This window comes from Solea senegalensis, linkage group LG1 (genome assembly GCF_019176455.1).
Source record: "Solea senegalensis isolate Sse05_10M linkage group LG1, IFAPA_SoseM_1, whole genome shotgun sequence".
In the NCBI taxonomy this organism is placed as follows: domain Eukaryota; kingdom Metazoa; phylum Chordata; class Actinopteri; order Pleuronectiformes; family Soleidae; genus Solea; species Solea senegalensis.
This window is the reverse complement of record NC_058021.1, coordinates 21,398,320-21,411,164: the sequence shown is the minus strand read 5'-3', so window position 1 is coordinate 21,411,164 and position 12,845 is coordinate 21,398,320. Positions and strand designations below refer to the sequence as shown.

The following is a 12,845-nucleotide window of genomic DNA, read 5'->3' as shown; positions in this document are numbered from 1 at the left end:
ATTGTCTGCTCAGAGCTTGAATGTTGTCATGCTAGTTCCCAGTGATTTGCCTTGTGCGATTCAACACTTTGAAAAATAGGAAATGTGTTTCACATTCTTGGGAGAGAAGGACTGAATGTGATATCAGTGTTATCAGCGCAAGATGTTAAAGAAAAGTCTGTGGGAGAATGGAGTTATGTTTCAGTTCAATCAGAATCTTAAAGTGATGTTTTAGTGCTTATGGTGGCTTTAATGTTTTATTACAATCAGCATTACATCAAGGTTTCAGAATGCTTTTTAATGTTCCCCGACACTCAGGCAGAACAATATTCAAGTCGTTCAACGTAGAAGGAGCTTTGTGTGGTTCACAGTGCAGTATGGAGTTTGTTATGGAATACGTATGTTCAACAGCCTTTTTACTCCAAAGAAGCCAAAAGCAATAAGTCATGGACAGATTCTTGACTGTTGCTCTGAGTTGAATTATTTACCCTACATTCCAACAATATGTAAAGTAACCAAAGCATCTCATTCAAAATCTGCCTGCAACACAGCTCAGTGATTCTCTCCATACTAAACAGAGACCTCTGGGCATGACAGCAGCCATACATTATTTCTACCACTACACACACACACACACACACACACACACACACACGGCTCAACATCCACACAGCACACTGCACATATCTCCACATATAACCTCTGATGTATTATTTCTCTAGCCTTCAGTGCGAGAGTCACAGGTGAGTCCTGGGCGCTTTCATCATAGCCTGGCTGTCCGGCTGGCTGGCTGCAGTCTCATCTGTCCCTTGGTTGAAATTGCCAATAAAGAGGGTCTCATATAGATCACCCCCGATGGGGGCTGCCGACCTGTCATGCAGACCATGATTCCTGGCTCTCAGAGTGGGGAAGAGGGACAAATAACCCTCTGAATCTCCCTATATCTATCTTTCTTCACCCCCACCCCTTACTGTCCGTCTTCTTTCTCAGTCTCACACACACACACACACACACATACTTGCCCCTTCTACCCCTCTCCAGCAGGCCATAAAGTGCCACATGAAAAGAATATAGTGGACACAGTCGTAGGAGAGACAAGTGCTGGCCTGAGCTTTCAATTTCTGACTCCAGAGGTAGTGAATCAAACTAATGGGTTAAAGACATAGAGACGGATGAGCGAGGGTGGATTAGGACCTGGATAGAGTTTTCCCAAATGTCTTCTCATATGCCCGTGACTCTTAAGCATCTCAGCATCTGCAATCACAAAGATGGAGGTTTTTAAAATGGCAAGAAATAAACATGAACACAGCATTCTATCAAAACTGGTCCTTAACACCTCATGTGAACCTGTTCCTCATCCAGTATTGTTGAAAGGAATTATATTAAAACCTGGGTATGTGCAAATATGATTGTATACATATTAAGGCAAGTCTATTAAATTAAATAATACTCTGAAAATATTTTCCCAAGTTGAATAACAATGCTCTTAAAAGTCAATAAAAGTGGTTCATTCTCTTCTTGAAAGAGATTTGTTCTTCTTTTTTTCTTCATTAGATACTAACATTAATTTCAGTGCACCTCTAAGTCCAATGATGCCATCTCTTTTTAATAATCACCTTTTAATTTTAGTGAAAAGGCAGCACTGGTTTAGATACAAAAGAGCAAAAAAAATTAAATTTTCTTTTTGAAAGACCCACAGTGCTCCCTGCTGGTGGGCAAAGGAAAAGCAGCTGTGTGTGCAGCCTGCAGCCACAGCTCAGCATGTGTGTGTGTGTGTATGGTGTGTCCATGCTTTAACCTCATATGAGTTGCATGAGTTCAAACTTCCAACAGTATGGGAAGCTCCCTCATCAACCTCCCAGCCACCACATGACAGTGTCCTCCATAATTTCCTTCCTGAATCATGGACAAGAGACACGCAGAAGAAAAGGGAGAGTGAGACAGAGAGAGACAGAGAGAGACGCAGAGGAACCTGCAAGGCCAGTGGGCAACTTCAATAAAAGACAATCGGACTTTTCAGAAGCTATAATAATCAAGATCCTCCCACCGAGCATTGTTTGTCTGAGGGGGACACGGATGACTACGGGTATAAGGAGGAGGAAATTCAGAGCAGTAATTAATAGTCCTAAGTGACTGCTGCTGGATGCGAGGCAGGGACAGCGTTCGTTATGGGCTGGTACTGTGTCCCCCAGCATGTCCCACAGCATTGTGGGTTGGCATGTAAGCAGAGGAAATGGAAATGAAGGAAACTGCCTATTATTACTCATTTGTTTGTCTTAAGACACGACTACCCTCCTTCTCCTTCTACGTGTGCCTTCCAATGCTTATCACATGTACAACCGTTAAGGGAAAGACGTGAAATACGACAATGTCAGTGTCACTGCTCCACCCCTGTCACTGGCTCATCAAGCCCTTGTCAAGTCATTTGAACAGACACTCATTTGACTGTGTGTGTGGTGGAATGTTGCTCGTAGCCCTTGGGTGCCTGTGTCTACGTGGAGCAGGAGCCGGGTGGTTCCTATAATCCCCTCACTATTGTCGTCACCAAGGCCCCGAAGGCCCCACCTGAAGGTCCAATGTCTCTGGCATCCTCTGACTCTCCTCCTCTTGCCAGAGCCAACAGACACACTGTGTGGACCGCCACTAGTCATGCACTATACTCACTGAAAGTGACTCACAGTATTGTAGGTCTAGTCTGAAAGTGAATGAGAAGAAAATTGTGGAGCTGTGTCTTGTTTTCCCCCCTCTGAGATTTGACAAGTGAAGCAATAAACTAGAGCTATTTTGTATTATTGATTTCATACTATATTTAAGTTGGCTATTTTGTGTGTTCAAAGGCACACACATCCAATTTTAAAGCAAAAAAATGTCCCCACACCAGTTGTTGCTCTGAGAAAATTACACATCACTTGGTTGGTAATAAAGAGGTTTTTCTGCAAGTACCAACTGGTGTGCAGACATTTTGATTTGGGATTATAAGAGGGCTAAAATAAGACATTTAAATACACATCTCTAGCTGCTTTTGGACAGTTTTTCTCCTTTTCACCGAAATATTTAATAGACTTTTGGATTCATGATGTGACGTTATCATCAAACATCAAATTATTTCCTATTTAATCATTCTGACCATGTCTGAAGCTTCTGAAGGCAACCAGGCATCAACCAAGATATAATCAAAACTAAAACCTGACAGGATCCAACGTACAGGCAGCAAACGTACAGTCCATCTGTCTGCCATCATCTCACAACTCCACAACTGTCACCGAGCCGTCTGCTCCCCCCCCCCTTACGTTCACTCTACAGTGGGGGTCCAACCTAGCACCAATATGTAATTTCAGCAATCTGTGCTGACAGCGTTCATGTCGACAACTCAAAACCAATCCTTCCCCTGTCCTGCTGCGAGCGTCAGTGTGGTTAAAATCTACTTCTCAGTCAGTGTTCCCAGGTCATGAAAGGTAGCAGAGAGGACAGGCGGGGCTGTGACCCTGCATCCCGGCCAGACAAATCAGTGTAACAGCATATTGTAAGCTACACACTAGGCAGAGGGGGCTATATCTAACAGGACTGAGGCAGTGTTTATGGCTGTGCCTGTCTTGGGAAGCCCCACGGCACAATCAGTGACCCCACGCCGTAGATTTCCTTACTAATGTGACCCCAGATTGTGTATCACAATCGGCATAAGAAAACTCCCACAGGCTACAGTTAGTCCCAGGCACTGGGGATCGTTGTCTTCAGCCCGCCTGAGTACAGACAGGATGTGGCAGCTTCGAGGCATTTAGTTAAGGGAGATGTACGCTGCAAGCGTACATTTATGGAAGGCCCACGAGGGTAAAAGTGTATGACGTATACTGCAGCCTATAAACCAACAGCAAAAATGGAATGTTAGATGAAAAAGAAGAAAAAAAACAACAGAGAATTAGCTTCACCTTGTTTTGTGGCGTGTAATCATTTGTGATAGTCCGTGCGCTCATTCTTCTAATTAATTTGTTTTCTGGGACTGAAGTGCGTTTAAAAATATCGTCTGTTCTTTTCTATTACGTGCAGGCAGTGAAAAGAAATGATGAGATACAGTGCAAGGTTATAATGAAGCACAACTGCTGTCTATGTAAGAATCATGAGGACATTCAACATGAATGCGATATTACGTATAAGACTGTTATGTGAATTGTGATGCATTGTCAAAGTGTGTAACTGCAGTGTTCCTCAAAGTTCTGGACAGGCTCGGGGAAATTTCTAGCACTACACGACCATTTAGTGTTTCAGTGATAATGAAACCTGGGTAAAAAAAATTCCAGTGACTTTCTCATGATTGCAAGCTGAGCACAACAGAATAGATTTATACTCATTGGCCTGAGGTCATTAATACAATTAATATACTGTATATTGGTGGCTCTCATTGTATTTTACCAATAATGAAAATTATTACTTCCAGCTAAATGGTTGATGACCCTCAGGACCCATCGCAGATTAATTTTCTCTCTCTGGTATGCATCAGTTGGCTTTCTTGTTTATTGCACTGGACAGTTTGCTCTCATATATAGTGGCTATACACTAGTGGTGCATTTACTTCCACTTGTGACATATAGTATGTTTGCTTTTCCTACATATTTCCATTTCATAGGGACAAATATTGTTCTTTGTGTTCTTGTATATTCATTTTTAATTTTAATTTTAATTTTACAAAAAGGCCCTTATGTCATGGCACCCTGTCAGGAAGTGGGCTGGGCAAAATGGTAGCATGCTTTCATGTTGTGAAATAATTTAAAAAAGTACTGAAAAAATAAATACATAAGACATCTTTGCTTGATTAAAACTGTATGCTATAGCTTATACCAGTTTTGAATTAATTTCAAATGCATAGTTTTCAGTGGTAATATGGTCATTAACATTGTTGCATTGGTTTGTTTATTCAAGTACAGTATCTCAATACACTGTAACACAGTTATTGTGAAGTGTAAAGGCGCAGTTCAGACTCACCAGCATCCTATAAAATATAGATTTGTGTTGCTCATTTTGCTTCGTACCTTGACATGCAGGTGAGATCGGAGTCAGAATCAGCTTTATTCGCCAAGTATGTAGACACATACAAGGAATTCTTTCCAGGTAGTTGTTGTCTGTTGGTGAACAAAAATATAATAAGTAAGAAAAAGTAAGAAATAGGGGGAAATATATAAATATGTTTCACAGAGGAACCACTGAGATAGAAAGAAAGCTTGTAAAATGACACCTAAGCTGACATGCTTGTAGTAACACTCACACGTGACGTACTAGTAGATTATGAACTCCAAAACAAAACACACAGAGACTCACACAGACATAGTCGACAATTATAAACACCCACTGTCAGTAATAATAGATCACGCCACATGAAAACAGCACTCAAAACAGACAGATACAAACAGATAAACAAACAGACACACTATGCTATGCAGACATAAAATTGTAATACATATAGATTATCAGAGTTATTGAAATGCCTGTAGAAGTTTTAATGTGTTTTATTTTGAATTCATTGATGATGAAAGGTGGGAGAAGTAGAAAGAGTCTAGATGCTTGGTCTATGTAATGAAAGAAGAAGAATGGGAGTATTTCTTCATTTTTATTTTATTATATTTTATTGATTCTTTACTGAAGCAACGTAAGGAATGACTAACGTTACATGTTTTCATTGGTCAGGTCAACAGTCAGTGAAACTGTGATGGGTGGGAGTTGTCTTTTTTAACCAATCAAGTCCCACGCCCCTTTGATACTTGACAAAGACCCGCCCCTACTCTCTCTCTAAGCCAATCAGAGGTTGGTGTGGGCGGGTCTTCTTCAGCTGTGTTGGGAAAATAACCTCTTCTCCGACAGTTAGGAACATGGCTTTACGGGAGCTCTCGTCGCTGGAGAAATATTTAGAGCTGAAAAAGCCGAACAAGTACAGTACTCAAGGGGATAAAAAGGTGATGAGTCGGCGATGTGATGTCCATAACAGGCTTTGAATAACTATTTTGTATTTTAAAGAACGCTAACAGACACGAAAGCTAGCATGGGAATGCTAACAAGCTAGTCATGTGCGTTGCAAATATAGACTCTACTCTTATTATATCTTTGTCATTTTGTCACTTGATAGCCAGAGGTTTTATACAGTGGTTGAGCTGATATTTAGAGTGAATTCAGTTTAAAAAATACGCAATGTTATCCGAGTTATTAACTCAAATGATCACAATGGAAGCAGTGCCATGACCTGCGCATGCGTAGTAAACATGGGTACAGTGAGCTGTCACAGATTGCATCAAGTGATGTGTTTCACTTTCACTGCTGATGACAGAATGTCTTTTCTGTCCAAACCCTAATTTTTAATTAAACCTTAATCTTTGATTATGGAGGCAGAAATTATATTGAGAATATATTGAGGCGAAGGTTTAACAAACAAAGAAGCCCACTGCAGTTCTTTGACACACTTAAAGTAAAAGGGATGAGCAGACCACCTTTTTTTACAGTCTTTAGTCTCACCATCAGATGCCACTCATTATTTCACACTGATTCTTTAAAGATGTGAATCCCTCATATCCATCACCCTCATCTGGTTGTCAACATGCTTTGCCGTCTCAGTTACTTAATGATCAAGTTAACTATTAATCACTGTGCCATGAAACAATATAATTCCTGAACATGACAAAGTATGAACTGGTAATTTTGTTGTTATGGTGTAAACGTGTTTGAATTAAATATAATATCTGTCCTCATCCTGCGTTACCTTTCCCTTCAGGTACCTGTACTACAGAGTAATAATGGTGCTCCACAGGTGGGGCTGGTGACAATCGCCTGTTACCTGGTGAAAGAGGCCAAGCGCTCGGAGCTGTTGGGCAACTCGGCTGAGAGCAGAGCTGTGGTGCAGCAGTGGCTGGAGTACAGAGTCACCAGGCTGAACGGCTGTGCAAAGGACGATGTCAAGACCATCCTGAAGGTAGTGAAGCTGATACTGAGGAAAAATCATAGAAATCATCTCTTCTTTTTTTGCTTCAGTATAATTGTCCTAGATTTCCGAGATTTCTTTTAAACAAACTTCTCAGCATTTCAGTTTCTCTTTTGCACTTGTCTCAGTCTGTCCACCAGCTAAACCACCATGCATGCATGTGTGTGTGTGTGTGTGTGACGTTCTTGTGAAAGCACAAGCGACTGGAACTCAGACTGATGTGTTGCCCCTCAGTGACATGGCCCTACAAGACAGAGAAAAATGTTTTAATATGTCTGACGCCAGTCAGCATGAAATGGTTTGTCAGCCATTGGACTGTTGGATGCTCAGCGCCTCTTGGCACAGTTCTGTCAGCGTGAAGTATGTGTGTGTTTGTGTGTGTGTTTGTCAGTAAAGCACACTGTCGTGGCATGGGTGTGGAGTCATGCTGTGCAGCAGCATGTTATCTGGACAGACCTCTTAAATATTTTAATGGTGCCACTTACAGAAGGAAGTTGCCCTGAGCAGCTCAGCACTGGTGCCCGTCGGCAGTCCGTCCTGTCCCGCTGCTTTAGCTGCATCCTTAACACTCCTCTTTCAAGTACACCAGTCATCTCCTATTAAATTATCCAGAGACAGAAAGTGTCAGCTGCACAAGTCCTTAAACTTACTCACCCCAGGATGCAAATAAGAGATCTGCAGTTTTTCAAGTTTATATTTAAAGTTGTCTCAGAAGTAAACATCGTGTCACTCATGTACTGTGGCTCTAAACAAACCAGGGCTCTTTGGCCTAGATCTCAAAGTTAGCAGAATGTTAAATAAAGTCTGTCACCTCACCAATTAGGCTAGTACATGGTGAATCACGTCTGCCTTAGAGGACGACTGGTATCATTGACTTGATGCCTCAAAAGCACTAGATTACTACACCTTATTTATCATTCGTCAACAAAGAGATGTTGAACTCCTACTGCTGAAAAATATTGGGGAAGATAAAAAAAACATGATTTCAAGATAATAATCTTTGTAAGCATTCAATCATTATCAGATGTTACACTTTTGAGAGTTCAGAGCGAGGCATCCTCGGTATTGGGTGACAATTCCACAAAGTCATCTGTTGTTTGGAACATCAGTGGTTACGCGAGTCAAGACATGCACTGCAACTGTATTATAAGAATTAGGGCTGAACAAATTGCAATTTAAGTCCTTAAATTTTCAGTGGAACCAATTAATGTTTCAAAGTTCTCATCTTTGCATTAGAAAAAATAATAGTCAATATTGACGATATCTCATGTGGTAATGCACAATCATTTTCGCAAGCTATACTATGGTTGACTAGTGAACTGAAGTTTGACATAAATAATATTGTGAATCAAATTGCAATATCTGGCATAAAAATCACATGTGTCCAATGATAAAGAATGCAGAATTAAGTTGGGGACAGGCAGATGAGAACCCAGGTTTGGATGTCCTCGTGCTGGGTGGTGGGGGAGGCAGCAGGGCGGCATCTCCTCTGATGCTTGACTGGGCTTCAGCGCCATGGCTGTAGGCTAAGAAAAGCAAGGATCTGATTGCAGAAGGGGAGGAAGTCTGCAGTCTTCATGCCTTGTTTGGCATCACCCACTCTTGCCGCACAATAACTCCATTTGCCCCCAAGATGTTCTGTGTGCGTGGAGTGTTTCCTTCACTCAATGTACAAGTGCTAAAGATGGTCCCGTCCCCCGAGACCAGCACTTCCCATGCACAACTTTGAACATGCAGACGTGAACTGGAAAAGCACACACACACAGTAGTGCTGCTGTCCAAGTTTACAACAGCTCCATTGGATTTGCAGGCAAGAGTTGTAGCGGAGTAAACAAAGCATTTGTTTTGAACACATCTGCAATAAGTTGCCAGTTGTGGGAAGAGATGCTGAATCCCCTCAGGTTACATATATTTCCTATTCGAGTAGCACAACACACAGATGCACATGCAAACGAGAACGTAGGATGTTCCCCCAAAAGTTAAAAAGTGGATGCATCGGCTGAGAAGACCCCAAGTTGACTCGCTCTGAGTCATCACAACTTTTTTCTTTTTTCTTGGCAGTACACATAGCAAGTACAGTGTGGTTGTAAACTAACAAACCGAATCTCGTCTCAACTCTGGTGTTCAACTGACAGCACCGTCCACAGCCTGGCAGGAGAGATACACATCTGTATATGGTTGATTTTATAGAAATAGAACCTATACTCTGTTGACTGTCTTACATTTCCATTGATAAACAAAGACAGTCACGGGTGTCGTGCAGACGAATGTGATGCAGTACGACAGAATTTTGATTTTATATTTATGTAGATGCTAAGGTGCAAATTCAGTGGTGATTTCAAGTGTGTATATAAACCAAAAAATATATACATAGGAAAAAAAAAAGTGAGAACCTATAAATCACAGTAAAATTGACCAAATCATTCATTCGAATGAGCTAATAATTGTGTTTTATGTTTTTGATTCTCTCAGGAACTCAACCTCTACCTGCAAGACATAACATACTTGGCTGGAAAACAGTTCACCTTAGCTGATATTCTCATGTACTATGGAATCCATCCCCTCATAGTAAGTAACATTTTCTCTATCTTATTTCATCCTCACGTCTACAATTCTGATTTCCAATTACTGATCAACACTTTAAACTGTAAGCTGACACTAAAACATCTGTAAAACAATGAATAGTTAGGAAAATAAAAATAAGATCAGGCTGTAGTTTTCTGCCATGAGTACATGAATATGTTTAAATATGTTTGCCATAATAATATTGTAAATTAAACAAAGAATCAATTTTACTACTTTCATAGTGTATCTGTAACCTACTCAATGTAGTCAATGTCCCTCTGTCCATTCACACATCTGCTTCCCTCCCCATCAGCGCTCGCATCAGTCAAACCACAACTTTAATAAGCAATTTTTCACAGTGCATAAGACACAATTAGACCAGTCACATGGCCAAAGGGCATTGAGAGCAAGTTTTAAATAAACACATGCATTATAAACACATTCTCACTTCATTTAAAAGAAGAAAAAAAAGGTGATGTGGGACAAAGTGATGTCTGAAGCCTCACACCAGGGACAAGCAAGTTTGTTATGCCTACCAGGATTAAAAAGAAAAAAAAAGTGAGTTCAGAAATGAGAAAGACAGAGTGAGATGAGAGGGAGGGAGACGTCACATGTTGAGAGATGTCAGAGGTTGTGGCAGAGACGGAAGATCGCCCCCGTGCCACCAGGCAGAAGAGCGTCACTTTGGTTTGCAATCAGTGTGCTTTTAACCTCGAGGACAAGGGGTCAGATCACCCGGCCGTTGACTGCAGCCTCTCCTGATGTTCAATTCATGGAAAACAACACAACACAAATATTCAACCTGACTGGTGATAGAATGGCTCAAGGCTCAAGTGTTGTTTGTGTGCGGACTTGACACGCTCATGATAATCAGATAATGGATAAGCACACATTTATTAACAAGATGGAGTCTAATTCTGCTTATTGGTGCATTAACTGACCATTCACATAATAAGTATATTCTATTTACTACAACAAAAGTGAATCATAAAACGTGCAGCAGATAAAGTAACAGATGTCACTCAATCAGTCAAACTCTTAAGTTGTTTTATTTTTGTTTTCTCGTGACAAACATCTTTGAAATTTAAAGCTACAGTGTGAAGCTTTTGTCTCTGCAGGTTTTATGTTTTCTGAAAGGACAAATTAGGTCCATATTTCAAGCATTCTCTCGATGTCTGTTTCTCAACATTTCAATCATGTTTCAAAGAACCGGGGACAATTCTTTAACCTAAATTTTGCTGCTGTCTCGCTTTACAAGTGTAGCTGTTAGGCTTTGTTTCCCCTCCGGTAGTCGTGATGTAAAATCCATCACTTTGTGTCACCACAGACACGAAAAGAACACTGTGTGAACTCATTCGGCAACGGTTTAAAGTAGTGAATTTTCATTTATATTGAAAAGTTACACATTTAAGCGTTAAGTACGTATTAAATACTTTTTAATCAGACACAGTGTCCATCAAATAACCAGAACCAGAACTCACAAGGAAATGACAAAGTATGATAACTGACTGTATACTCACTAACTCAGTGTATAACTCTTTTCTTCTTTATCTTTATCTCTATCTCAGGTGGACTTGACCGTCCTGGAGAAGGAGCAGCATGTGAACGTGACGCGGTGGTTCGACCACATCCAGCATTACCCCGGCATCCGCCGCCACCTCCCTCCAGTAGCTGTGCTCAGGAACAGAATTTACACCAGCGGGCACTGAGACCCGTGTACAGCCTCTCCTGTCCTGCAGACCACCAGACCATCACCATTGATTTCCAAACAATCCAAGAATTAATCGCATCCGTGTCCCACATGTTTAGGACATTCACGTCATGATTCCTGCCTTTTTCTGCTCTTATACCTGAACGCTGCCTGTTCTTCTCACTCATTTAAAGGGCATTCAATCAGGGAAGAACTAAAACTGTATTAACAGTTTATTGTCTGAGGTACGACAGCTATCAAGGGAATTCTTGCTTATTAAAACATATTTTATTTCATATTCTTTAAATGCTTTTTTTTTACATATATATAACATTAGTTAAAAGAAGCAAAAAGGTTATTTGTCATTGTCACCTGAAATATTAAAATACGCTAACACTATTTATAAGAGAGTTGTTGTCTTAACCTTTTTTCAGTATTGTGGGAGCGATGGCGACGATAAGAAAGTTTCATGGGTGTTTTTCTGTTGAATATTTGTACAACTGAGGTTGCTTGTTTGTGATGGGGCTGTGCAGGTCATGGTGAAGGGAAAAAAGCAAGTGATACTATTTATAAATGCAATTTAAAACGTAAATCTTGTTAATCTGAGCCTTTAACATGATAGGAAAACTAGGAAGATGTTATCCGACTGGCAGTACATTATAGTATGTGGTGTATTATCATAACACTCAAATAAATGTGGTTGCTGGTTCAACAACCTCATTACTTGCAGAGTCCAGAATTTGTCCGTCTTTCCACCCTGAACAATCAAGTGTCTGAGTGTCACACATCTTCCCTGGGTTTCACCGATGCAATAGAAGCAGCAACGATGGAGACACGCCCCTTTACACATGGGCACCCACAAAAACTGACAATGGGAAAACATACAACAAAAGGTCCATGTCGGCAAGGTAAGACAATGGACAGCAATGTTGAAATAGTTCAAATAAGCTGTACTTACTAACCTACATAACACAATCCTGAACAGGAGTGTGTCCATCACACCTGACTCCCAGCCACTCAAGTGGACAGTTGAGTTTCCGTGTGTGCTCCCGATTACATCCCTGCTCTCTGTTCTACCGTCTCACCAGTCGTGTGGGCAGCAGTGAGCAGTTGAGCGTCAGCCGCAGTGTCAGAGATCAGAGTGAGGCTCCAATCAGTCCCACTACCACCACTGTTGATGCTGCAGGCCAGAGAGAGGGCAGAGCGGGCTTACCAGCTGCCACACAGATCCAGCCAGCCAAGGCCAGAACGCGGGCCCCTGGGCGACAGTCAGCCACTGTGTGTCATTTCAACCCCTGTGCTCCCACGGGGATACTGGAGAGAGGGAGGGAGAGAGCACCCAGAGGCAGAGGGATCTTTTGTGACAAAGCCTGACTGTTGCTGGCTGGATGTTTGCTTTTAGAATCATTAACAGGCCAATTCATGGCAGGGGCAGGATAACCTGTAAACTAAGATTATGAAGCTGGTGATACATGGAGAGCAGCGGGGAAAGGACATGATTAGAGGAGTGATTTATTGAACAAATTCCGTGCACATTTCCACGTCCAGTTGCTTTTGCAAACGTATCAAACCCTGTTTCTGTTCGTATAAGCCGCGACATGATAGTAGGAAAACACGCGATAACACTGTGGACCATTGTGATGAGAATACGAC

The 12,845-nt window shown here is 41.3% G+C and overlaps 1 protein-coding gene across 2 annotated transcripts; it reads left to right on the top strand.

The window, feature by feature from the left end:
- Positions 1-5,783: 5,783 nt before the first annotated feature.
- Positions 5,784-11,921, top strand: eef1e1 (eukaryotic translation elongation factor 1 epsilon 1). Of its 2 annotated transcripts, none has more exons than XM_044039752.1 (4): positions 5,784-5,921; positions 6,767-6,928; positions 9,410-9,505; positions 11,071-11,921. In XM_044039752.1, the coding sequence occupies exons 1-4, from the start codon at positions 5,838-5,840 to the stop codon at positions 11,209-11,211; spliced, it is 483 nt and encodes a 160-aa protein (XP_043895687.1). In that variant the 5' UTR covers positions 5,784-5,837; the 3' UTR covers positions 11,212-11,921. The 2 variants fall into 2 exon arrangements, with proteins under 2 accessions (XP_043895687.1, XP_043895608.1); XM_044039673.1 differs by having other exon boundaries at positions 5,785-5,921; positions 6,731-6,928.
- The last annotated feature ends 924 nt before the right edge of the window (positions 11,922-12,845 follow it).